This window comes from Paroedura picta, chromosome 1, assembly GCF_049243985.1.
Source record: "Paroedura picta isolate Pp20150507F chromosome 1, Ppicta_v3.0, whole genome shotgun sequence".
NCBI classification, from domain to species: Eukaryota; Metazoa; Chordata; class Lepidosauria; order Squamata; family Gekkonidae; genus Paroedura; species Paroedura picta.
Window position 1 is genome coordinate 173,260,928 of NC_135369.1, and position 26,994 is coordinate 173,287,921.

Genomic DNA, 26,994 nt, shown 5'->3' on the forward strand with positions numbered 1-26,994 from the left:
CACTCTGTCAGTTAGGATTACATTTTTTGTTTTGGTCTTATTTATTTTGTGAAGTTATTTACTTTGCCTTAGCTATATAAACGATCATAGAATATTTGGGGCATATTCTGCAGTAGATTAGTAACATATTGATTCTTGCAGAACTGATTTACCCTTTGGCTTAAGTCGAAGAGTTTGGGCATTTGGAACAATAGAATTTTTATTTTAGAACAATTGAAGGTGTTGCTATAGTATAGCCATTCTCCACTTTCTTACTGTTGAAAAAAAGCTTCTGAAACTTTTTCAGATTCCAAGAAACCCAAGAAGTGGCACGATCATGCAGAATATGGTTGGAAGGAGAATATAGCTGTGTACATGCCTACCTTGGGCCTCTCCCATTCCCTATTGTTGGCCATTGGGTGGGCAAGTCAACATGATCATATATGGTCCTATCACCTGATAAATATTTAACAAATTTTGAAAGTATGTTAAAAATTAATTAACTTCCACCCATGCAGGAAGCCCCAAGGTTTCACATAACCCTGCTTAAGGAAGCCTGCTGTAGTAGATAAGGTGAAGAATAGCCTTAATGTTCAACTAATTCTCACAAAAACAGTTACTGTAACTTTAGAGAAATCTCATATGTACCGTATTCAGATAATACAAACATGTAAAAAAACCTTGTGATGCGGTGTCATACTTTCCTCCTCTGTTCCCAGTTTTCAAAGAACTTCAAATTATTCTAGCAATAAGAAGAAATTGTGCCTCTTCATTTTATTATGGGGCATACAAATGCACATTAAAAAAAGATTACTAATTTCTTACATTACTACATACATACACACACACACACACACACACACATATATATGGTTGGAAGGAGAATATAGCTGTGTACATGCCTATCTAGGGCCTCTCCCATTCCCTCTCCCTCCAGGCACGCACACAAGGGGCCAAGCCTGTTGCATTCAGGAATACAATGGGCATTAGATTGGAGGGGGGGTATATTGAAGAACTCTGTGGACAGCCTTCCCCTCCCCCCAGGACCTGGAAAGTCTGCAGGCAGCGGTTAGGGAACTCACTGGCAGGGACAGCTCTCATGCTGCAGGGATATGTAGCCTCCAGGCCTCAGAGGAAAGTGGAAGGAGTAGGGGGTGGTCAGGGGTGGGGGACAGAAAGCGATTGGCTGGCCGCTGGACAGACAGGTAAGCTGGTTGGAGGAGGAGACAGCCGCCCTGAGTGGTTATTAAGCGCTGAGTGGCACTTAAGCCATGAGACACACTCCTCCTCCAAGCCCTTACCAGAAATATTATGTGGAACAGATATAAAAAAAGGGAAAACTGGTAAGCCAAAGGGCAAGTGGCAACAGCCTCAGTCATTCATTCTTCCTGCTCCAGGCTTATCAGTTGCTTGTGCCAGTTCTTGGAAAGAAGGAAGAAAGGGAAGAGGACATAGCAATGAAAACAAGATTCCCCTGTGAAAAATGCAAAAATAAATAGTTTATTGGCAGTGAAGTCAGCCTTTCATGTCCCCATGAAATGTGTTTTTATTTTTAAAACATAACTCAGTGTTCCCGGAGACTGAGAGATTTCGTAAGAAACAGAGAGCTTTTAACAAAAAGCAGGACTCTAACATGCAAAGACATTCATACACACTGGCTTGCATTATTCATTCAAAGAAAGGGCCATTGCTTGGCCTTTTCTCTAGTTCTGCTAATGAACTGTGTTTGCCTCGTCTGTCCTTTATTTGCATAGTCTGTCCCATTGCAGTCTTTAATGGCAACACCAAGCCTGCTAATGATCTCCTTATCCCCCTGGCTTTAAAGAGTTCCTCTTCCAAACATGATTGAAGCGCAAACATAATTGTGGCGTGCTCTTGTGTCTTCTCCTGCAACTAGGAGGAGGAGGTGTGATTTGAAAGTTCCTAATGATTTCACACAGCCCCACTTTCGGGCTTTGCTTGAGCTTCCACCTGGCCATAACTTCTGGCCCTCCTGTTTTTGGCTTCTGTCCTTAATGGTACCTGTATGAACTTCCTGCAAGTCTGATAATTTCTCACCTGTCACTATTGGGAAACAGCAGGCAGGTTTCTTCTCTGCCCCCAAATCAAAGTTGTCATTGCATCGCTTAATTCCCTGCAATTGTTATTTTCATTGTGCATCTGTGAATAGCGTGCAGTTCTTATTCAGTGTTATCCGTGGCTGAATTTTCTTGTTCTGCTTTGCAGCGGCCTGCCAGAAACAAAACTGGCCGTGGGTTGTTAGGCCAACACAGATGACATCACATTTACCCAGATATCAGGTGCTTTAGATCAAAATTTCTCCCCACTGCCCTGCAAATGATCAGATCTGTGCAGTTAATAGTTGAAATTGCAGGTGTTGTCTTCTATTCTAATATTGTTTGCTTATCCCAGAGGTTCGTAGGCGCATACCCTGTTTGGTGTTTAGAGTGTTGTTTGTAATGGGCTTAATCATGCTTCACTTGAGACAGGGTTGTGGCTAGAACATTTGTCCCAACAATGAGAGATGGTTTAGTTTGATGATTGGCCTATTGGCAGCTTTTCAAAGAACCACTTTGTGGTAGGATGCTAATCCAAGAATGCTGAGTTGCTCTGTGTCCAACCTTTTTGGTCCTGGCCCCTACCTGGTAGATTAAGCTCCAGGAGGAGCTGCAGGCCCTCCGGGAGCTTCCGACATTCTGCAGGGCCTGCAAAACGGAGCACTTCCTCCAGGTCTGTGGTTGAGGCCAGCACAGCAAGGAAGGTCTGTATGCCCCCCCCCCTCCCAGGATAGAGCAATGTGTATGGCAGCTATGGCTTCCATCTGCCCCCCTCTTCCCTCTTCCCTCTATGATATTTCTAGTGGGGGGAATGGATTGTGGTTTGAATTGAGTTTTTTCCCCCACCATATCTTTCCTTGATTTGTGATCATGGATCTGTGTGTTTTTATGTCTGGGGTTTTAGTGGGAATTTTATTCAGACCATTGTAACCTGCCACAAGCCACGAGAGTGGCAGATAATAAATTGAAATAACAACAACAACAACAACAACAATAATAATAATGTAGCCTGCTCAGAGTGGTATTTGGGTTCTCCCCTATTCCATTTATCCTCCCAACCACCCTGCAGTTAAATGTGTGAAGGGAAGTTCTGGATCATTATCATACAACATAGGTAAAGGTAAAGGTAAAGGTATCCCCTGTGCAAGCACCGAGTCATGTCTGACCCTTGGGGTGACGCCCTCCAGCGTTTTCATGGCAGACTCAATACGGGGTGGTTTGCCAGTGCCTTCCCCAGTCATGACCGTTTACCCCTCAGCAGCAAGCTGGGTACTCATTTTACCGACCTCGGAAGGATGGAAGGCTGAGTCAACCTTGAGCCGGCTGCTGGGATCGAACTCCCAACCTCATGAGCAAAGCTTTCAGGCGGCTGCCTTACCACTCTGCGCCACAAGAGGCTCTTTTATCATACAACATGGCCCTGGTTATTTGTGAATGTCTGGATATATACAGTGTGGTGGTGCGAGGGTCATGGCTGGCGGAAGGCCGCCCCGGTGGCGTGCCCCGGCTCTGCGGCTGACAGCAGCGCAGGGGGAGGCCGGGGATGCGCGCCTGGGCTGGGTGAAGGTGCTCCGCAGAGGCGCTGCATGGGGACTGCCATTCTGAGGCGCACCACTGGACGTACCGCCGCATTCCTGCCCCAGCACAGGTTGCGGACCTGCCTCTTTCTGTAGCCTCTGCCCCTGCCGCTGAGGGAGGGAAGTAAGGCAGGATGTGGCACCACCGATGAGGGAGGGAGGGGGGCCGCCGCTGCTGCTGAGGGAGGGAGGTAAGGCGGGACGCGGCACCACCGCTGCGACTGCTGAGGGAGGGAGGGGGCCGCCGCCACTGAGGGAGGGAGGTAAGGTGGGATGCGGCAGCACCACCACTGCTGGTCAGCAGCAGTGCCATGTCCCACCTTACTGCCCTTCAGCTCTGGTTACCTGTCTCTAGCTTGAAGCTCTTGCTTTAGCATACTGATCCATTCATTGTTCAGATTAGAAAGAGTCCTTAGTTTCTGTGGGGGATCTTTAGGATTGTGTACGTGACAGCCTATCCTTGAGCATGGTCATTGTTTGTGATAGGGGAACATGTTGAGAAGAAGAGTTGGTTCTTATATGCCGCTTTTCTCTACCCGAAGGAGTCTCAACATGGCTTACATTCGCCTTCCCTTCCCTCTCCCCACAACAGACCCCGTGTGAGGCAGGTGAGGCTGAGAGAGCCCTGATATTACTGCTCTTCTCAAAACAGCTTTATCTGTGCTGTGTTGAACCCAGCTGGCTGCATGTGGGGGAGGAGCAGGGAATTGAACCCAGCTCACCAGATTAGAAGTCCGCACTCCTAACCACTACACCAAGCTTGCACCAAGCACATGTGTTCTCACCTAATACTTGTCTTTGTGTTGGGATTTTGTTACCAGATGAGAGGCATACCCTCTTTCACTTGGCATTCAATCTTTGAGAAAATAGGGAAGAAAACGGGCTGCAAGAATGGAGACAGCAGCCCATGCTGTGGAAGTTACAGGAGCAAAATGATTTAACTGTAGCTCTCCTTTGATAAGCATTCCGTATGAGAGAGGCATGTTTACCCAAACTGAATGATAATCTGGAGAAAATAGAATTGTCCCTTAAAGAAGCTATCTAGGCCGCCCCTGTGAACCCACCCTTTGCTGTATTATTAAGGTAAATATTTCTAGAAAGAAGAAGAGTTGGTTCTTATATGCCGCTTTTCCCTACCTGAAGGAGGCTCAAAGCGGCTTACAGTCGCCTTCCCTTTCCTCTCCCCACAACAGACACCCTGTGGGGTGGGTGAGGCTGAGAGAGCCCTGATATCACTGCTCGGTCAGAACAGTTTTATCAGTGCCGTGGCGAGCCCAAGGTCACCCAGCTGGTTGCATGTGGGAGAGCGCAGAATCGAACCTGGCATGCCAGATTAGAAGTCCGCACTCCTAACCACTACACCAAACTGGCTCTGACAGGGCAGACTTTTCAACAGGGCTGCCTAAACCTCTGGAAGTTTCCTTGTGCTGCCTAGAAGAATAGGAGTTGGGTTTTATACCCCACTTTTCTCTACCCGAAGGAGTCTCAAAGTGGCTTACAATTGCCTTCCCTTTCTCTCCCCACAACAGACACCCGGTGAGGGAGGTGGGGCTGAGAGCAATGACAAGACTGCTCTGTGAGAACAGCATAATCAGGACTATAACTAGCCCAAGATCACTCAGCTGGCTGTCCGTGAAGATGGAGTGGGGAAATCATATCCGGCTCCCAGATTAGAAGCTACCGCTCTTAACCACTACACCAAGCTGGTTCCCACATGAACCTGCCTGACCACTACAGTCATCTTGGGAGTCTTTGGGTGTCCCTTCCTTCTGAGGGTAGATGAGTGGCAATCTGAGCGTGAGAAATACTAGCTTGGATATATTAAAGCTTTGGCGAAATCTATTTAGGAACAGAAGAAGTTATGTTTTGCCGTCATTCACAGCTAACTTTGGTGACTGGCCCGGACATGGTTTATCGCCGTGTTTGTGTACTCCCTCCTGTCAGGTGTGGAGCATGATTGAGTGTGGTCCGTTTAGAAAGCTTCAAAGAAGCCCTTGATTTGCAGAGCAGTCCAGATGTGCTCATCTGGGCTGATTGGCATCCCCGCATACCACAAATTGGGATTGGCATCTGCCCAAGACCACAAATTGGGATTCTAAATCAAACATCAGTCCCTGCTTGCAATTCCAGTTTGCTGTGAGGAAACCAACTCCTGTTTTATCGAGAGAAATCCTGAATACAGTGTTGCTTGATTGCAGCTGGAAATGCTGAAGCCAAGACTCTAGCTTGGATATTTCCTAAAGCTACATCCTTTTTACTAAAAAAAAAACAAAAAAAACTCTCCTCTCTTTTTTTGCCTAATTCTTCAGGAGCAGCATGGCAGCAGACATCATACTAATAATTTTGCTTTTGTCCTATTGCTGCAATTTCTCCAGCTGTGCCATTTCCTTTCCTTTCCCCTTTTCCCCCATCTAACACCTGGGAAAGTCTATCCACTAAGCCAGTGGTCCCCAGTCTTTTTATCACCGGGGACCAGTCAACGCTTGACAATTTTATTGAGGTCCGGGTGGGTAGTCTTTTGCCGAGGGACATCGCCACAGCCTGAGCCCCTGCTCCACTTGCTTTCCCGCCGGTGCCCCTGACTTCCCGCCGCCCACTGGGGGGCGCTGCCAGCAGCAGCTGTGCAGTGCCATGCCGAGGGGGAGCCCCAGCCATGGTGGCTGCTGGAGAGCACCAAAGGTGAGCCAGCAGCAGAGTTGGAAGGGCAGCCCCTGAGGCAACAGCCAGGGAGGAGCTGTGGCCCGGTACTGACTGATCACGGACCGGTCCTGGTCCCTGGACTGGGGGTTGGGGACCACTGCAGTAAGCAACTTTAAAGTTCTTTCCTGATCTTATTCCAAGGTTTCAGTTCTGTTCTTCTGTAATTAGTTGCCGCCATGTAAAGAAACTCCAATCTTCCAGATCTGGACTTAGACTTGCAAAGGGTTACTAGACTACACTTAAGCCTGAGGGTAGTTTTTGACTGATGGGTCCTATTTCTTCTTTTGTTAAAATATCACTGAACTGCCGTGGTTAGATCCTAATGATGGGTTGCATTTCAGAATCCCAGTTGCCCAGATCTGCATGGTTGTGTTGTTTTTTAAAAGGTGATCTGATGATGATGGGGAAATGCTAAAGATGCTTTTCCCGCCTCTTTTACAGAACGGTTCGTGTGTGGCTGAAGAGAGACAGCGGTCAGTATTGGCCTAGCATATATCATACAATGCCATGTAAGTATGTTGGGATGCTTAGAATTATTTCATGCAAGCTGGGGGGCTTATTTGAAATTAGGGGGGTGGCCGTTTGAAAATATCAGCTCCCACTCCACATCTCACCCCGCCCTGAGCTTTTGAAACTTTCTGTGAGTTGGGCAGCTTAATTTCTCTTCAACTGACTGTTATTCTCAACATTCTCTTTTTTCTGTAACCAACAATTGTTCTCAACATTTCTCCTCTTAAGGAGCATATTTAGTATTCACCAGACTGGATATTTTGGAATTTTTCTGCCTCTAGAGTCTCCCAGCTAGGTAGAAATCCCTATCTCAGGGGTAGTCAACCTGTGGTCCTCCAGATGTCCTTGGACTACAATTCCCATGAGCCCCTGCCAGTGTTTGCTGGAAGGGAATCATGGGAATTGTAGTCCATGAACATCTGGAGGACCACAGGTTGACTACCCCTGCCCTATCTTATCGGGGGGGGGGGAGCGATTCAATTTTGAGTCTTTTTATTATTCAAATCGGGTGGCTAGTTTAATACTACATAGAACGATGATCTCTCTTTCCTCTTCTAAGTCTTCACTGTCCCTTTCTGCAGTTCTCTGTTGGAAATTCAGAGCTTCGCATACTAAGTGAATCCAGAATGCATATTGTGTGCTGGGCTCGGCTGGGCTGGCTTCCTGCTAAGTCCTTTCAGCACTGGCCCACACATTGTGGACTTAGGCAGTTGACTGCAGCACCAAAACCAGCCCTGCTATGATCCTATTTGTCTACCTGCAGCAGTTGGCAACATCAGGAAGCACTCCTGGCCCTAGTTAGGTGACCTGCAATGAAGCTGATCCTTCCATGGGGGGGGGGGGGGAGGTGACAGTGCACTCATTGGCATAGAGCACCAAAAATCCTTGGGCTGGCCTTGAATGCTTCTGGCCAAGATTTGTGAGGGGAACACTGAACCATGGACAAGTCATGGTCCTGTCAGAACTGTTCTCACAGAGCAGTCCTGTCAGAGCAATCTCAGCCCCACCTACCTCACAGGGTGTCTGTTGTGGGGAGAGGAAGGGAACGGTATTTGTAAGCGACTTTGGGACTCCTTCTGGTAGTGAAAAGCAGGATATAAAAAAACCCAGCTCTTCTTTCCTTACTATGAGTTATTTTTTGTGGGATATTCCAAGAGGTGCTTAACTTGGCAGTGGCAAGTTAGGGCAAAAGAGTCTTTGACAGAGCCATAAACTGTTAAACAGATGTTGAGCAGGGTGTTAGACACAATAATTTGAAAGCAGAAAGAGTGTAGGGAGTTGAAAATTGGTACGTGATTCCATGTTCTGGCTATGGTTTTTAATGCAGGGTTTTAATTAACCACTTTTACTATTTTATGCTCCTGCTTCATTTTGTAAGCCGCCTCAGGCAGGTTCCCTGGAGAGTCGGAGAAAACATTTTCTATATAAATAAATCAAGGGCCTAACTGAGAGCCAGTTTGGTGTAGTGGTTAGGAGTGTGGACTTCTAATCTGGCATGCTGGGTTCGATTCTGCGCTCCCCCACATGCAACCAGCTGGGTGACCTTGGGCTCTCCATGACACTGATAAAGCTGTTCTGACTGAGCAGTGATATCAGGGCTCTCTCAGCCTCACCCACCTCACAGGGGGTCTGCTGTGGGGAGAGGAAAGGGAAGGCGACTGTAAGCCACTTTGAGACTCCTTCTGGTAGAGAAAAGTGGCATATAAGAACCAACTGTTCTTCTTTAGTCATATCAGGGCTCTCTCAGCCTCACCTCCCTCACAGGGTGTCTGTTGTGGGGAGAGGAATGTGAAGGCGACTGTAAGCCACTTTGAGACTCCTTCTGGTAGAGAAAAGTGGCATATAAGAACCAACTGTTCTTCTTTAGTCATATCAGGGCTCTCTCAGCCTCACCTCCCTCACAGGGTGTCTGTTGTGGGGAGAGGACAGGGAAGGCGACTGTAAGCCGCTTTGAGCCTCCTTTGGGTAGGGGAAAGCGGCATATAAGAACCAACTCTTCTTCTTCTTCTTCTACTTCAGGGAAAGCAGCAGAGGAGAAGGTCTAAGCCCCCTCTCTCCATGCACCATGTCCCAGTCCAAGCCAGGCCCCTGCATGGCTAGGAAACACAGAACCTCAGAACACATTTCTGCACCTCAAATGGAAACATCCCCAGAAAACATAACATGTATTTAGGCCTTGAAGAAGAAATGTATATTGAGCCACATTTGCACTCCAAATTTGATTTTTCTTGGCACGTGGCAAGAAAAATCGGTCTTGGCATATGTTGTAGATATCTTCCAAGAATACCCAGCTTTGTTTTGTGTGTGTGTGTGTGTGTTAAAGATTTGCGTGAGGAAATTGTGTGTACCATTTGTTAACCACCTCCTAAAATATAGCCCATATTTGACTTTGGGAAACCTGAGGAGGAGGGGGAGGGCAAAAAAATTGCTTCTCAATCTGTTTTCTCAGCCTGTTCTAAAGAAGAGAATATATGCGTGACGTGGATGTATGTATGTATTGCTTCCCACCTTGAAAAGTATTGTATAGTTCTCACATGTTCTCCCACCCACTTATATATATTCGGGTTGAAGGTTATGTACTAAAGGCTACCTATTGTGTACCGCCAGAGCATCTCTTGATTGAATGAGCCCAATCTGTATATCAGAAAGTTCTTGCTTGCTTTGGATTTGCATAACGTGCATGTAGGCCAAAAAAGACTCTTGTGTGGGTAGTCTTGGCAGTGCCTTCCTTTCGATACAGGGCTGTGTTAATTAATATATCAATTAAAACAGTTAAAGCATAGATTCCCAACCAGGGGCCTGCAGATGCCCAGGGGTCTGTGGGAGCTCCAGAGGGGGTCTATGGCCTTTCCCCTCCTGCCTTAATGGACTCTGTCACAAGCTAGGAAGCCAGGTGCTTCCAATGTCCCCTCCCCTCCCAAAGCATGAGAAAGTTCTTTTGTAGTTTCTGCACCTGGGAGGGGGTGGAGCCTGTAAGCCTACCCTGACCTTAAACCACCTCCTGTCTTTCCCTCCCCTCAGTCCTTCTCAAGCCAACCTGTTAATGTGGGCAGTGAAGTCACTTCCTGGGCTATGGCAGGAAGGCGTGGCCAGCTGACATCACTTCCAGGGCTCCTCAAAGCCTTAACATTATTTCAGAGGCTCCTCCTAGGTGAAAAGTTTGGAAAAGGTTGAATTAAAGCTTTAGCTGTAGAGTCATCAAAGGGGAAATTCTAGATGGTGGGATAAGACTCAGGGCACATTTCTGGGTGCATGCAGCATTCGAACACAAACCTGAACTTGCTATCAAAGCAGTGATGCAGAACCAATGGCTTTGAGGGTGCTGGGAATTGCTTTAAGCACCTAGGCTGGTGTTTGGCCCTCGTGATCAGAGAGACAATCCTAAAGTGGGACTGTACACTGTGCAGTGCACAGTGATTCCCAATCAGCAAATGCTTCACATTCCAGCAGGTCACCCAACTGGCTATTCCGTGCACAGTAGAATGGGCTGAAAGAAATGTGTCGGTTGTATGACCTGCCACCACAAGACAAAGTACTTCTTAACAATTGTGGAATTTGCCGCCAGCGGACATAAAGATGGTTGTGAACGTAGATGGCTTATTGGTCATTCCTGGCCCCAGGGACGTTCTCCTGGCCTTAACAGGGCCAGGGCCTTTTCAGTCCCGGCCCCAACCTGGTGCAATGAACTCCCAGAAGAGCTGAGGGCCCTGCAGAACGTAGAAAGTTCTGCAGGGCCTGCAAGATTGAGCTTTTCTTCCATGTCTGTGGTAGAGGCCAGAGCACAGAAGATTGGACGGGCCCCCCTGGAAGATACTGCCACCACATTTTAGACCATCATTGCTGGTGGCTCTCGGCTGGAGGAGTCCACTGAGAGACAACCGCACGGGCTGTGGGAGGGGGTGATAGTTTTGCCACCAGAAATGAACTGATGTAATTGTTTTAATGGAGGGTTTAATGGGGAATTATCTGTTGTCTATGTGTGATTTTATCATGTAACCCGCCACGAGATGGCTGGCCGTGAGTGGCGGGATATAAATCTAATAAATCTAATAATAATAAAAGGACATTAGATGCATTCTTGGAGCATCAGTCCTGCGATGGCTGCTGTCCATGGTGATCAAAGGGAACCTCTAAAGCAGGGTTGGCCAAATTGTGGCTCTCCAGATGCCCATGGATTACAATTACCATGCTGGCAGAGGCTCATGGGAATTTGTAGGCCATGGCATCTGGAAAACCACAGTTTGGACACGCCAGAAGAAGAGGAGGAAGAAGAGGAAGAAGAAGAACCACCACCACCACCAGGAGGAGTCTCAACGCAGCTTACAATCACCTTCCCTTTCCTCTCCCCACGACCGACCTCCTAGTGCTCAGTCAGAACATATTTATTGGTGCTGTGATCAGTCCAAGGTCACCCAGCTGGTTGCATGCGGAGGAGGAGCGGGGAATCAAACCCGGCTCACCAGATTAGAAGCCATTGCTGTTAACCACTACGCTAAACTGGCTCTCCAGAGGCAGGAGATCTCTGAATATAAGCACTAGGAGGCAACATCCGAATAAAACAAACCTTTATCCTGTTTGTTGATCCAGGTTGCTGGGCTAGATAGGCCGCTGGACTGATTTCAGCCAGACTCTTTTTACATTCAGTACTCCAGAGAGCCAACACAGTGTAGTGGTTAAGAGGAACGGCTTCTAATCTGGTGAGCCAGGTTTGATTCCCTGCTCTTCCATATGCAGCCAGATTGGGTGACCTTAGGTCCAGTCACAGTTGTCTCAGAGCTCTCTCAGCCTCACCCAGTGTCTGCTGTGGGGAGAGGAAAGGAAGGTGATTGTAAGCCGCTTTGAGACTCCTTCGGGTAGTAAAAAGCATGGTACCCCCCCCAAATAAGCTCTTTGTCTATTGATGAGGCTGAACGTGGAGGAGTCTGAGAAGGTGATTAAAATGGAAAATGTGTAGGCTCCTGAAAGTGGGAGACTTATCATAATAGACTGAAGACCTTTCTGTGGAGTTCAAATGGGCAGGTGGTTTTGAGTATAGAAGTGAATAATGCATTATAAGGAACGATAGCATTTAATGGTGGAAAGAACCAAGATATCTTGAATAAGTGAATACTTCATTAATTTTTTCAAGGTTGGAAATGATATTTTCCCTCGGTTTAATCAGCAGGTCTTGCAGGAACGCCTTAGAAGAGACAGCTCTCATGCTGATTTTGGTGTGTCGCCAGCACGTTTGCAGTTCTCGTTAATCCAGTCCTGTCACCCACCGTGGGGTAATTTAAAAAAGAGAGGGATTAACCTAATTCCTCCAGCACTTCTGACATCTAAACGCTACGCAGTGTATGGAAATAACTCCAATAATCCGGTTACTGCTGTAGGAGGAAAACCTTCAGAAGGAAAAATAGGAGGAAACCGTTTTCCTCTCCAGCATAGCGGTTCTATAACTGAAATCTGGGGACGATGAATGTATTTGTGGCTTTTAGAAAGATGGTGCACTGCACATACATAAGAGTTTTAAGCACATGGGATCCGTATCCAAATATATTGTTCCCAAGTTGGTAACTGCACTGTCTAGTTACAATGGCTTGGCTTTACGGATGTGGGCATGAGACTAGTGTAGTCTTAAGTCAGTGCTTTGTTGAGTTTCTGCCCATTCATGAAGTTCCTACACAGGCAGAGGTACCTTCCGATTTTACTTCTCAGCTGATTCAGTTATTTACCAGTGTGGAATCCAGCAGCCTTGATTCTAGGTCATGCTGAATGTTGGATGCAGAGCACATTTCCCTGGCACCAAAAAAGATGTTACTTTGTCCTAGCATGTTCGCCTGGCACCTTCTTTGCAGCTGTGGAAGTTGTGTTGAATACCACTGTATTAGAGGATCCTATTGAACAGTGTATATCCCCAAACAACAGCTTATTGTTTCGTTTACATACTGACACTGTTTTTACATTTCAAAATTTGTTTTTAGAATTGGATCAAATCTCACTGAAGTCATTAATGACTTATCTGGATACAAATTTGTGTGCTCCTTATGTTCCCAACATTGTGCCTGGAATTTGGGAAAGGGTAGCAGCATCATTACAAAATGGCTGCCCTGGGAGAAAGCCAATTTCAAAATGTTTGGATGCTCTGAAAAACACTGGCCTCATTCCATGCCACATCTAGTGTTTTACCCTGGAGCACCTAATGATCCTTCTGTCTTTGTTCTCCAGTGTTCAAATTGCACTCTGCCAAAGTGGGCCAATCAGTTCAAATTACATGCAGACAACTCACTCCCTACCTGATTGGCCCTCTCGGGGGGTATGTTGCCAATGGGGAGAGCACTCTGCCAGTGAGGGCCAATCATGGGGCTTATCTTCTTCTTCCTCTTCCTGCTGCTTGCCAGGTGGAAGAGGTGCTGGCCTCTTTGAAATGCCCTGCTGCTGGTAAGTTGCCCCATCCTCAGTCTCTTCCCACCTTCCATCCCCCCCAGGCAAGGGAGGGAAGCCAACTGCTTCCTCTGCCTCCTGTGTTGGTCTCAGGCTTCAGCTCTCTGCTGGTAAGAAACAAAGACAAGCTGCCAGGAGGGCAGAGAGAATCAGTATTTTAAAAACAGAATGCCGAGGGACAGACAAAATGCAATAAATGTTTTAACTCAGTCCAGTGAGTCAAGGTTTCATTCAGGCAGTCCAAGGGTATCAGCAGAAGGAGCAGTTTCACAACCCAGACCTCCCAACCTCAAGTTAATATAGGCTGTCAGCAGCCTCTCAGTCCTGACTCTTTTATTATTTTAGTTATTATTATTTATTAGATTTCTTACCCGCCACTCCCATACGTCTCGTGGCGGGTTACAAAAGTCTGTTTAAAACCCCAATAAAATACCCGTTAAAACCACAGACAGCAATACAACAGTAAAAGCACAGGATTGGGCAGCCAATAAGTCCTCAAACTATCCCAAGAGATGCTAGGATCATTAAATTCCCGTTCAAGTTTATTTATCCCCTAGAGGGGGAAAGGAAGGGTCTGTGATGACTCACAGTCTTCTGCAGTGAGCAGCTGTCTTGCTAAAATGGTGTGGTGCCTTTTAGACTGGAGCGCTCTTCCAGCACATAGCTGGCATTGCTTAATTGGCTCAGGTGAGCCAGGTGGGCTGACAAGGCAGGGAGCTGTAGCTGGAGACTAGGCAGGGAAATGAGAAGCTCCTGCAACAACTTTGTAGTCTGGTTTGTAAGCCCTGGTTTGTCTGCAGCTTCATTTCCTCCTGCTGATCAGAGCTCTCTGCCTGTTGAATATTTGGCTGGGTTAAACTCTCATTCAGCTGAGGTCCTGGTGAAGGCTTTTCCTTGAAGGAGTCCTCCCAAATAGGACCTGGACTCACAACATCTACCCATGGCCCTGCAACTGGCCATCGGCGTACTCCTTCCTTTCCCCTCTCCTCCCTCTCCTCAGAGGGGCTGGGGAGACCCAGCACCCTTCCCCACCTAGCCTGGTCCTTGGGAGATGTGGGGTGGGTGGGAAGGAGGCAGTCCCCCCATCCTCTCTGCCTGGCATGGCCTTTGGGAGATATGAAGGGTGGGTAGGAAAGAGGCAGCCCACCCTCCCATGGCCTTCCCTACACAGCCTTTAGAAGATGAGGGAGCAGGTGGGAAGGAGGCAGCCCCCCTGTGGCCTTCCCCAGCAAACTTGGCTTTGGGGAGATATGAGGGAGGGGGCAAGAGGGAGGCAGCACCCCTGTGACCTTCCCAGTCTTTGGGAAATGAGGGAGGGCTGGAAGGTGGCATTCCGCCCCACCACAGCCCACCTGGCCTGGTCTTTGGAATATGTGGGGTTTAATGGGAAGGTGGGTACAGTGGTGACCTGTGTAGACACTGTTGTGATGATAGTGATAGTGATAAATTCTTTGGCTAAGAACACAGCCTAGAAGGGAACAACACCTGGTTGTGAAACATAGAATACTCTCTGAATGTGTGTTATGTATATTTAATGTATTTGTACCCACTGAGAAAGGCTGTAGAAGTTGAACCTCATCTTGCTTTATGTGGTTCATAGGACATATTCATCCACCTGGAATGTTTAATTTTATATCGGCACACTATATAATAAATACTTTTGTCATTTATTGGTTGTAGTTTTGACATAAAGTGGAAGATTTGGGGTTGAATTTGTTTGCCCTCTTTTGTTGCTTGCTTTGGTGGGTTATGGGGATACACCCTTGTTTTTGTACAGTGTCGCTGAGTCTACAACAGCTAGTGTTAAAATGCAGGGGAGAAGCATATGCTTTCTTGTACTAACTGCACGTAGAAATAAACTCCATGGAAATAAAACTGTCAGCCCCTAAACCTGCATCAATATTTGAGATGTGGACCATGATGCAGATATTTCCCAAAAGAGTGCCAGGCAGACAGTTTGAGGGAAACAACAAATTTCCCTCGGGTGAGTTTTACAGAAAGCCTTTTAGTCCTTTATAGCTGAAAATGAGATTGTTTACATTTGCGAGGACATAAAAATAGAGTTCTTGAATTGATTTTGGCTTTTAAGGGTGTGCTATTTCAGGTCTGCTATGAGGAGGTAATTTGAAATATTTCGCGTAAATCCAATAAAATAAGTTAAATAGTCTTAGTAGAAAGTGGCTGATTCTATACAGGCACGCAGGATTCCCCGCAGAGTAACAGATTTAGACCAAGTTTACTGGAGGGGGTGGGAAGGGGAGGGGCCCCGAGGGAGCGTGTCCACAGCTCTGCTTCCCAACCATATTCTGCATGATTGTGCTAATTCTGGAGTTTCTTGAAGCCTGAAGAATGTTTCAGGGGTTTCTCAGCAGTAAAAGAGGTGAGAAATGCTGCTTTAGAGAGCCAACAACAGGACATGGAGGCTGAGACCTTCCTCTAATGCTGCTTCCTTGCTCTCAGATGCAGAAGTTTAGTGCTTCTGAAAACAGACGTTCCCCTAAGTCACCATGACTAGTAGCCACTGATAAACCTATCCTCCATGAATCTATTTAACCTCCATAAAAGCTGTTTATTCCTGTGGCCATCACTGTATCCTCTGGCAGCTAATTCCACATCTGTGTAAAGAAGCATTTCCTTTTTTCATTCCTGATCTGTTAGTCAGTTGCCTCTGAACTTCCTTGTTATTAAAACCGTAGTGCGGGTACTTTTACAGGGAGTATATTAACACAGTGGTCCTCAACCCCCGGTCTGAGTCCGGGTCCCGGTCCGGGGATCAGTTGGTACCGGGCTGCGGCTCCTCCTTGTCCTCCTTCCCAGCTGCTGCCTCGGGGGCTGCCCTGCCACTCTGGCTGGCAGCGCCCCCCAGCGGGCGGCGGGAATTCAGTGGCACCGATGGGAAAGCAAGTGGAGCAGGGGCTCAGGCAGCGTCAGCGACGTCCCTCGGCAAAAGACTACCCCCCCAGGCCTCAATAAAATTGTCAAAGCGTTGACCGGTCCCCGGTGATAAAAAGGTTGGAGACCACTGTATTAACATACAGAAAAGTATCTTCATTTTTTTTCTTAATACAGGAACAGGCTGGAACCAAATATCCTTTAAATGGTGCTGATACCCCCTGTTTCAAATTGGCTCCAATTGAGTAGCTGGTTCTGTAAAGATACCAGCTTAGACTGATTAAAGCCTATAGACTTTAAAATCAAGCCTGGGAGAAATTGTAACTAGATGGTAGAGTGTGCTTTACCTGCTCTTACAGATGGAATACATACAGCCTATCAAACTATTGTAGAGTATATAGCTTTGCTGCAGCGGTTCAGTTACTGTAGTGCTTCAGAGAAATAAGATTAAAGAGAACCGAAGAGCCTTTGTCATAAGATCTGTTGCTAGGATGCAGCCTGTAGGTCAGACAGATAGAAGACATTTTCTAGTCACACTTGATCGTTTTGAACTATGAATGAACATTAGTAAGTAATGCATAGGAAAACATCAAACCAAGAATGGTGCTATACTCCCCTCCCTTTTTTTCCTGTCATGTCACAGCTGATTTATAGCAACCTGTTGGTGTTTTCAACTCGAGATGTTCAGAATTGGTTCTGCCATTACTTGCCTTCACATAGCAACCCTGGACTACTTTGGAGGTCTCCCATCCAAAAATGAACCAGGACCCACCCTGCTTAGCTTCCAAGATCCAATGGACTAGCAGGGGATATCCAAGTGAAAGTATTTACTGTTAAGGCCAATGAAAATGTAGCAAAATGGTGTGCAAACTTTTGACTTTCCCAGAATTGCATTTGATTTTTTATTTTAAAAATTATCAATTATTCACAAATTTACAAATATAATTTCAGACACGCACACATATATATGTTTATCAAATTTTTCATTATGAATACGATTAATGTACGCTAACCACTCACATCTCAGTTCAAGATCTTTGCTGGTCTGGCTTAATTTAAAATAGGAGCCAATTCGAAATAGCTTGGCTGCATTTCAGAATTTTCGATCGTTTCGAAATATGTGAAAATAATCAGATAGGCTTCCTTTACTTCTAACTACTTGTGTATATCAGGAGAATCTTTTGATTTCCAGTACTGAGCTAAGGCAAAGTACAGCTGTTATTGAATTCATATCAGGTAGGTGTTAAGTAGCAAAAGGGAGAGGAGAAAAAGATTTTTCTTTCAGATCATAATGTCTGTTTTGTGTCTCACTCAGGATGGTTAAGCAGGTAAATTGTGGGGAGCTGGTATCAGAGCACCTTAGAACAGTGGTTCTCAACCACCACTGCTCCACGACCCCTAAAGCAGGGGTCGTGGCAGCGTGCACGAACATGTGCACACTACACTGTTGCTCCTGCTGTAGGGGTTGCGGAGCAGCAGTGCCATGGCACTGGCCTCCTCTGTGCTGCCTCTAAGGCGGCGCAGAGGAGGCCAAGTGTCACAGTGGCAGTGGCTGGAGCGGCAGCGGCAGCATGGCGCTGGCCTCCTCCTCAGTGAGTTCCGAGGCAGCGCGGAAGAAGCCAGTGCCTTGCTGCCGTCGCAACCCCCCGGAAAGGCCAAACAACCCCTCAAAGGGTTGCGACCCCAGGTTGAGAACCACTGCCTTAGTAGAAAAGAAGGAGTTACAGATGTCTCTGTGGCCTCAGACAGAACACATAGGTTCCTCTAAAAGTCTGAGAGAAAACATGGTCATCTTTCTGTTGGCAAAACTGCCATTTTAATTCAGATTTATTGGGGATTTGGATTTGGATATATAAAAAATTCAGGCCAAACCAGTGATAACGGGGCTGTTGTTCATGTGTCTGCCATATTGATATACCAAGCAGGGGATCTCACTCTGTCAAGAGAATCTCTCTCCTCCACAGTGCAATCCTAAAACGAGTTATACCTTTCAAAGTACGTCAAAGTCAGTGGTCTTAAAAAGCATGGCACTGCTTGTGATTGCACTGTAAGACTCCCTCACATGCACATGCGTGCAGGCACTCGTGTGCACACCCACCCACATATCCAGATAGTGTGTGGATTGCGCAAAAGTGAAAAAAGAACCCTGTGTGTTCTAGATTGGGCTTCGACCTTTGTCTTTTCCATACTGCATGACTATGTTTGCATACTTCTGCATGACATGCAGTACCTTGATCTTCACCTGAACAATGGATGGCCATGAATACCAGGTGCTCGTGATGAGTTTCTTATCCCCTGTTTCAAAACTTTAACCTTTAGTTTATTGTCCCAGAAGATGAGACAAGGGAAGACCCTGAGTGTTCAGGGCTTGGTCATGAATTTCAGTCTCATTTTTGGGCAGAAGTAGATTTTTTTTTAGTTTGAGTGATGAAAAAGTGGAATGCCAACTCCTGATGATAGTGACATGTGATCAGATCAAAGAGTGGGAGGGAAAGTCAAAGATTCTGCATGGCCAGATATACTGCACAGATTGTATGTAAATTTAATTTTGGGAGGAGTTTGTAAAACAAGGCTGCTTTAGAAATTCCGGTATGAAAAGGCAGTGATTCTAAACAATATCCCATTACTAACTCAATGGACCCCCTCTGGCTTAATGCCTCAGGGTATGTGCTGAGAGGCGGGCCCCAGTAGATCTATGAAAATAGTAATGTTTGGTCTTGATGTATACTTTGTGAACAAACTTAGTATGGGGATTCCAAACCATTAACTTAAGACTTTCAATCTCAGAATTACAACCTACCGAATTCTAAACTATTGCTGCTCTATAGAAGAGGACCTCTCCCCAGAATGCTGACCACTGCCAGCCTTTCCTTCACCTCCCAGCCACAATCTCAGCCTGACTTTCGGTCTCTTCTGTGCTCCCTCCCCCCACGCGTCCATTTCAGATCTGCACAGCTCAGAGCACCACACCTAGTGGAATGAGCGCCCGGAGGAGCTGCGGGCCCTGCGAGCATTTCCGGCATTCTGCAGGGCCTGCAAAACGGAGCTCTTCCACCAGGTCTATGGTTGAGGCTGGTGCGGCAAGGAAGATCTGTATGGTCCCCCTTCCAGGATAGAGCGATGTGAATATCGGCTGCGGGTTCCATCTGCACCTCTCTTCCCCCCCCTCCCATGAGAGACCAACCCTCCTTAGCTGCTCAGATCTGGTGAGATCAAGCTAGTCTGGGCCATCCAGGTCAGACTCCCCTCCCCCAATGCACACCATTCATTCATTCATTCATTCATTCATTCATTCATTCATTCATTCATTCATTCATTCATTCATTCTATAATGTTTCAATACTGCCCTCCTGTGAGGGGAAAGAATATCACATACTGGATTCTCCGTCTCCAAGCAGGCATAAAACTTGCTAGATGAGTTATTCTCAACCTCAGCCACCGACGGGCCTTTTAGCTCTTCTCAGGTTCTAGGCCCCCTTGCCGTAGGCTGGCCACATGTGCAGTGAGCCTAAGCTAAAATGAACTAGCTATAGTCAATGTATCTTGCTATATATATACGTGTGACAGATTTCTAGAACATTTGACCAAGAGAAGCGTGTGTGTTCATTTTTTCCCTTGAATGCATTAATTCAAGCACACAAAGGAATGGAGTGCATGATTTCTTTTTCTTTCCCTTGATGAAGGTTGAACTTTCTAGCAAGTAATGACATATGTGACAAAAAGGGTATTTCATCAGTTCTGTTACCAAGGTCCCCCATGAACCCCTTGGGCTCCCCTTCTCACATTTTTCAGTCCATGGCCCTCTCTCTCCTAATATACCAGAGTCCCCTAGGTGGGGAAAGGCTGGGTTAGATGACTTTCAAGAGCAATGAGTGTAACATCTTAATTTATCAGCATGTTCTTTTCTTGTTTTCCAGCTCCATGTTCGTGCATGTGCATTAATCCAGAAACTAGAAGGCTGTCCGTAGGTCTAGACAATGGTACAATTTCAGTAAGTACTAAGAATTCTGGTTGACCGAATTTTTCTGACAATGTGTGGGTTTTGAAGATTCTTTAACAGTTGTGAATGAAGGCCAAAAATAAATGTCATCCAGGAGATTCTTGAGCATATCCCCAAGATGTTTCAAGGCTTTTTCCCCCCTTTGCTTTTAAGTAATTTATTTGAATGCTAGCAATTGGATCAGTGATTTATAGATCAGCTTTTAGAGGAAGCATGTAACCCCTTTAGGCCATGTTATTTTCCAAATCTAGGTTCTTGCCCCACAGAACTGAAAATACATATTGTGACATAAGGTCACAGGTCTTCTATATCATAATATGTTTTGTAGCTAAATGACACATAAATGAAACTGAAAGTTACTGAGGAGATCCTCATCAGTTTTTGCTTTTGAGTTCAGTAACAGCAGCCCAAGTATGGAAAGTCACTACTTTCCCTACGGGGGAAATTTACGTGTGGTACATATTCAGCTCGCCAGTTCATTTAAGTTTTTCTAACAGGAAGAAAGTCTGTTCATTAGAAGTGTGGTGTTGGAGGGGACTTTTACAGATACCCACCAAAAAGACAACAAAGTGGGTTCTAAACCAAATCAACTTTGACCTTTAGGGGTGTTAGGGACAGATGTCCACATATGAATTAGTCAGAATTTCCAAACATGACATCACGTTTTATGTCCTTTAAAATTCAGAGTAAGTAGAGACTGTTCCACAGCAGCAGATGAAAAACTTGGCTAGAGAGCTCTGTGAGGTCTAGAGGCCGCACCGCAGGCCTCACTTGTGGTTTCTCGTTCGCCTGAGTGCCTGATACAAATAAAATGCATTCTACTACTGAATATGGTTGGTGTGGGAGGAAAGGACCAAAGGACTCTGCTGTTTAGGATGTAATCATATTTTACTTGGAAGTCAGTCCTTGTAGGTTTCAGTAAGGCATGTTTCCATGTACATTTGTTTGGGATTTCAGGCACTGTAGAGTTGTTTTTTATTTGCCCCAAGTACTGTGTGCCACTCTCACTTCCCTGCTCCTCTGAAGACGATGGCACTAGTTGCCAGTAGAGCTTTTTACATCTGCTTGGCAATTTCCTCAGGGAACTTTAATATATGCCCAGAATCCCTGTTGAATAGTTTATTTAAAGGTAAAGGTATCCCCTGTGCAAGCACCGGGTCATGTCTGACCCTTGGGGTGACACCCTCTAGCATTTTCATGGCAGACTCAATACGGGGTTGTTTGCCAGTGCCTTCCCCAGTCATGACCGTTTACCCCCCAGCAAGCTGGGTACTCATTTTACCGACCTCGGAAGGATGGAAGGCTGAGTCAACCTTTTAGGGGCTTGCAAAGCAGCTTGCAAAACCATTCTTCCCCACCTCACTGTTATCCTCACAACCCCCACCCTGTTAGGAAGGTTAGGCCTGAGAGAAAGTTACTCAAGTTTAGCAGAGTGAGGATTTAAAACTTGGTCTCCCAGGTCCTAGGCCAGGGTTTCCTACCCATGGTACCGAGGTACCAAACAGTACCGCAAAGGCCCCTCAATGATACTGCCGCAAATTGGCAGGTGGGGAGAGCCTTCTCACCCTGTGAATGAAAAAGGGTTTTTAAAAAAAATTTAAAAACAAAATCTACCCTTATTTGGGCAGGTCGACCTGCCTCCTTCCAAAGTGGCCAATGATGGGGGTGAGAATGGGAGGGACCCCAGCCATTTAAACCTTTGCTGCCCAGGCTCCTCTCACCACCAGGGGGCATGACCAGCTGACATCACTTCCTGGTACCTTGAAGCCTGAAAAATATTTCAGCTGTACCTCCATGGTCAAAAGGTTGAAAAAGGCCATCCTAGGCTATCACTTTAATGACGCAGAATAGTTGCTTTTGCATAGCAATTCCCTTTTCCGCTGTCCATTTGTCTGTCCTTAGGATAAAAAGGGGGCCATTGCTCAGTGGTTGAGCATTTGCTTTTCATCCAGAAGGTCCCAGGTTCAATCTTTACCATTTCCAACTAAAAGATCTCAAGTAGCAAGTGGGAGATTTTTCTTTGTCTGAGTCCCGGGAAAGTAGCTGCAGGTCAGAGTAGATAATACTGATCATTCCAGTGGTCTGACTTAATATAAGACGGGAGCTTATCAGAAATAGCTTGGCTGCACTTTTTATTATTAATCTGAACAGAGCCAGGACAAGTGGTAAAGTTCACCACACAGATCTCGTTGTCTTCCGGCTGAAAGATATGATCTCTAGAACTCCACCTCAGTAGCATCCTGCCTGATTTTATTCAGTATATCAAGTGGCTTTAGTGCTGGCTGAGGTGTTTCCTTTTATAACATCTCTTTGATGATTGCAAGTGGAGGAGATCAAAAACTGCGGCACACAGTTCATTTGTGTGGTGTCCAGCCAAAGAAAGAAAGGAAAAAAAGCTTCATTTGCTCGCATTTTATTCTAACTTATCACCTAAAATTGCAACTTGAGTCTCTGTAAAAGAACAAATAAGAGCTTTTTGACTTGGTACATGTGTTCAAATCTTGTAGTACACTATTTACCTGAAAGGAAGATGAGGCTGGATGGAGTATGATCCCCCTAAAAACATTGTATACAAAACTATTTTTATTATTGAACATAACTGTGGCTTCTATATCAATTTGTCCTGTCGTTTTCTTGATAGCACATATGTGGGGGCAGCTTTTATAGTCGTGGTATTATAAAAATATCCATTTCTCCCAGCAAGAGGATGGGCAGTGGGTCATTTTTAATAAAATGAAATAATTCCTCAGACGTTTTTGGATTTGCCGCTAGAGGTCTGCTGTGAATGCAAAGTGAAGGAGATGATATTTCTTCTTCAAGGTTTTGTAGCTATCTGACATGAATTGTAAAATGGCTTCACCATTTTGATAACCAGCTCGTCGTCCTTTTGAGATGAACATCTAGCTGTGAGTTGTACTTCAAGAAACTGTGGTGTGTTGGACGGATGAGATGGTGTGCCTCAAAAATGGCTGCCATATAGACAAGACAGCCTCTGTACCAGTCAAACGGAGCTCATGTTCCAGATTCTCTTGCTGGGCGATGGCAAAAAGGAGCCCAGGTACTCCATTCCTAATTTGCTGCAGGCGTCATGGAGAATCATAATTGTGGTGAGATGAATATAAGGAGAAGGAATTGTTGGAGTTCAAGGCAACGAAGGAGCAACCCTCGTCCCCCAAAAACACATTGTGATCTGTCTGAATTCAGATCTATGTGGGCCTGATGCTTAGACAGAAATACTGTAGAAGTTAACTGTCTAAATCAGACTTTCTCGACTTTTCTACCATTGAGAAACCCCCCCTGAAACATTCTGCAGGCTGTAAGAAACCCCAGAATTCGCATGATGGTGCAGAATATGGTTGGGGAGCATACCTTCCTATCCCGTCCAGGCTTCTCATTGGCCATTTTGGGAGAGGGGTCAACATGACCATGTATGGCTATACCACCCAATAAATGCTTAACAAATTTTAAAAATATGTTAAAAATTAACTCCCACCCATTCAGGAAAGCCTTCCAGGTCTGTCAAGAAATCCCAGGGTTCCACAAAGCCCTGGTTGAGAAAGCCTGGTTTAAATGTTAAGATCAGTAGCTTTTATTTTAGTGTGAATCTGGACATAATGCATAGTGCTGATTCTTAACTTTAAGATCCTGAGCCGCTTGGGGCTGGGGCACATTTCCTGTCCTATCCTAGTCTACCTGTTAAGATCCTCTGAACAGATATTGTATGCCCCCTCGGCATACGTGTAGGTACCAACCCAATTTTTTTCCTTTTTACCCTTTTAAATTACCTTTTATCTTTTAAAGTTCTTTTTACGGTCTTCACCTAGCTCAAGAGCTGTTTCGTGGTTGTGAATGATGTTTATGGCTTGTTTGAATATTAAGAATTTTATCATTGTTGTATTTATATTATTGAGAGTCTTTTTTTTTTTAATCTTATGAGCTGCCTCAAGCAAGTCACAGAGATGGTACCAATATCAATTTCTGAGTAGAAAACGATGTTCCTAGAAAGCTGGTCTACGTTCTTGTTATCTTTTAAAGAGCAGAAATCCCTATTAAGGAACTGAGTGTTTGCTTGTTTTACCTCTGTCTGGGAAGATACTGGTATGAATATTCAATGCCAGCTTGTAAAACTCTAGAGGAAATTGCCCCATTTTTAAACAATCATAAAGCCTCTTGTGGTACAGAGTGGTAAGCAGCAGAAATGCTGTCTGAAGCTGTCTGCCCATGAGGCTGGGAGTTCAATCCCAGCAACCGGCTCAAGTTTGTCTCAGCCTTCCATCCTTCCGAGGTCGGTAAAATGAGTACCCAGCTTGCTGGGGGGTATATGGTAATGACTGGGGAAGGCACTGGCAAACCACCCCGTATTGAGTCTGCCATGAAAACGCTAGAGGGCGTCACCCCAAGGGTCAGACATGACCCAGTACTTCCACAGGGGGATACCTTTACCTTTTAAAGAAGATCAGCAGAGTGCTTTCATTAAAACAAAAGGAGGACTCTTGTGGAGTTTTAAACCACTGACAGATTTATTGTGGTTCATAGTTTCATGAAGAGTATAGTTCATAGCTGTGGAATTCAAAGAGACTTTTCATTATAATCTCACATGGAACCATCTTTATTTTTAATGAATGATGATAAAGGAAAAGGAAAAAAATACCGAACTGTCAGGATTGTCTGCAAAATGGATTTTTCTTTTAAACTATGTGAAGGGGAACAATAAAATAGACCAACAGTTAATTGGGAAAAGGGTTGTGGCATTTTGGGTAAGCATCTATCACTTAATTTCATAAGGAAGGTATTATTTTGAGGGGAAATTGTATACAGTGTTTTTTTCCTTGTCAGTTAATTGTTTTGGTTAAGCATTAAAGGACTATTAAACATTAAAGGAATCTAAAAGCAATTCAGCCAAGAGATTAAAACCATGTAAAGGTAAAGGTATCCCCTGTGCAAGCACCGAGTCATGTCTGACCCTTGGAGTGACGCCCTCTAGCGTTTTCTTGGCAGACTCAATACGGGGTGGTTTGCCAGTGCCTTCCCCAGTCATTACCGTTTACCCCCCAGCAAGCTGGGTACTCATTTTACCGACCTCGGAAGGATGGAAGGCTGAGTCAACCTTGAGCCGGCTGCTGGGATTGAACTCCCAGCCTCATGGGCAAAGCTGTCAGACGGCTGCCTTACCACTCTGCGCCACAAGAGGCTCTTAACCATGTAGGGGCATACTATTTTAACTCTCTCTTTTTGGTTCTGAAAGAAGGCCTGGTATTTGGTTAAAACACAGAGGCAGAATTGGATCGACTGAGCCCTTGCTAAAATGATATCATATGCATATCCTCAGTCTCCACTCTCATTCCTTCAGTCATCATGGTCTTCACCTTATTTAATATTCTCTCATTCTCTTTTTGTTCCCCTATCCAATTTCTATTACCTCGAAAAGATCCAACCCACTGTACAGTAATGTTAGTTAAACTTGACTGTGGATATAAACCAGCAGTGACATTTCAAAATGTGTTGAGGAATGGTGGTGAATCAATAATCCGATCCCCCTCTTGATTTTCCTTCAGCTTCATTCTTTTTTCATGCCCTTTGTTGCTCATTCAGAAAGCGCAGGATTGCTTAAATTGACAAAGAAAAATGAGGCTTCTTTTATCACCTGCCTGGAGAAGCCTGTTTTAAAAATGAAGAAGAGTAGGTTTTTATATCCTGCATTTCTCTACCATAAGGAGTCTCAATGCAATTGCCTTGCCTTCCCCACCCTACAGCAGTCATTTTATGAGGCAGGTGGGACTGAGAGAATTCTGAGTAGTTGTATGCCAATTTCTCTCTTTCTCCCTCACACACAGGAGTTTACCTTCTGTCTTCTTTCTTGCTAAGCAGTCAGTCTCTTTATCTATTTTCTTCTTATTTATCTATGGCTCTTTATAGGGGGGAGAGAAAGATTAATTGATTATGTTGGGTTTTTTTCTCGTCTCAGGGAACTGAGGGAAAAGACAAAATCACCTTCTTAATTTCTGATTTTGAAATGGCACACGAGATACTTTCAAAGTTCAAAATGAATACAATATTTTCTTTTACTCGGAGGAGAAAAGGTCAGGTGGAATCGGATGTAGGATGTATAGGATAAACAGATAATAAAACTGAGGTAACTTTGTATTCACACAAACACCAGATAATTTGTTCCCAACAAGTGTTTCTGTTATTAAATAACATCTTTTAAACTTTGAGGTGATAGACTTTCTTTTCAGTTTCTGCTTAAACATTCGGGCATAGGTTTTTGATTTTCACCGACATGTAAAATTTAGAAGGCAAGTGCATACAACCAAGTTCCCCAAATCCTTCTTTATACACAGACCAGGGATAACTCCTCCTTTCTAGAAGCTATTTCCCTTCTTAACTAGGCAGGGATCACTTCTCCTTATTAGAAGCTATTTCCTGTTTTAGTTTGAATGTCTCTCCCTCAAGCGTCTTTTGGCTTGAATGTCTCTTCTTCAGTTGTCAGTTCCCAACTGCCATTTCTTAACTGACACAATAGAATTCCGTTTCAAACTGCCTGGCACTCAAAGGTTCTCAGATTCTGTTAGGCATTAACTATTGATGGGCTATCACAGATGGACAGAAACTGAACCATGAAGCAAAATTCAGCATCAATTCTCCTCCTGTCCGATTTCTTCATCATCCAACTTTCACAGCCATAAATGGCTATTGGAAATATTGATTGTTGTTATTGTTAGGTGTAAAGTCGTGTCCAAGGACAGGAAGGCCTGGAGGATCATTGTCCATGGGGTCCATCGCGACCCCATGGACAATGATCCTCCAGGCCTTCCTGTCCTCTACCATTCCTCAAAGTCCATATAAGTTTGCACCG

The 26,994-nt window shown here is 45.3% G+C and overlaps 1 protein-coding gene across 1 annotated transcript in view; it reads left to right on the forward strand.

Annotated features, from left to right (window-relative positions):
* Positions 1 to 26,994, forward strand: part of WDFY2 (WD repeat and FYVE domain containing 2) — a 73,502-nt gene that overhangs the window by 21,063 nt on the left and 25,445 nt on the right. Inside the window, exons 2-3 of the mRNA XM_077312015.1 lie at positions 6,755 to 6,822; positions 20,056 to 20,129. Coding sequence (XP_077168130.1) covers positions 6,755 to 6,822; positions 20,056 to 20,129 — 142 coding nt within the window. The remainder of the gene's footprint in view (positions 1 to 6,754; positions 6,823 to 20,055; positions 20,130 to 26,994) is intronic.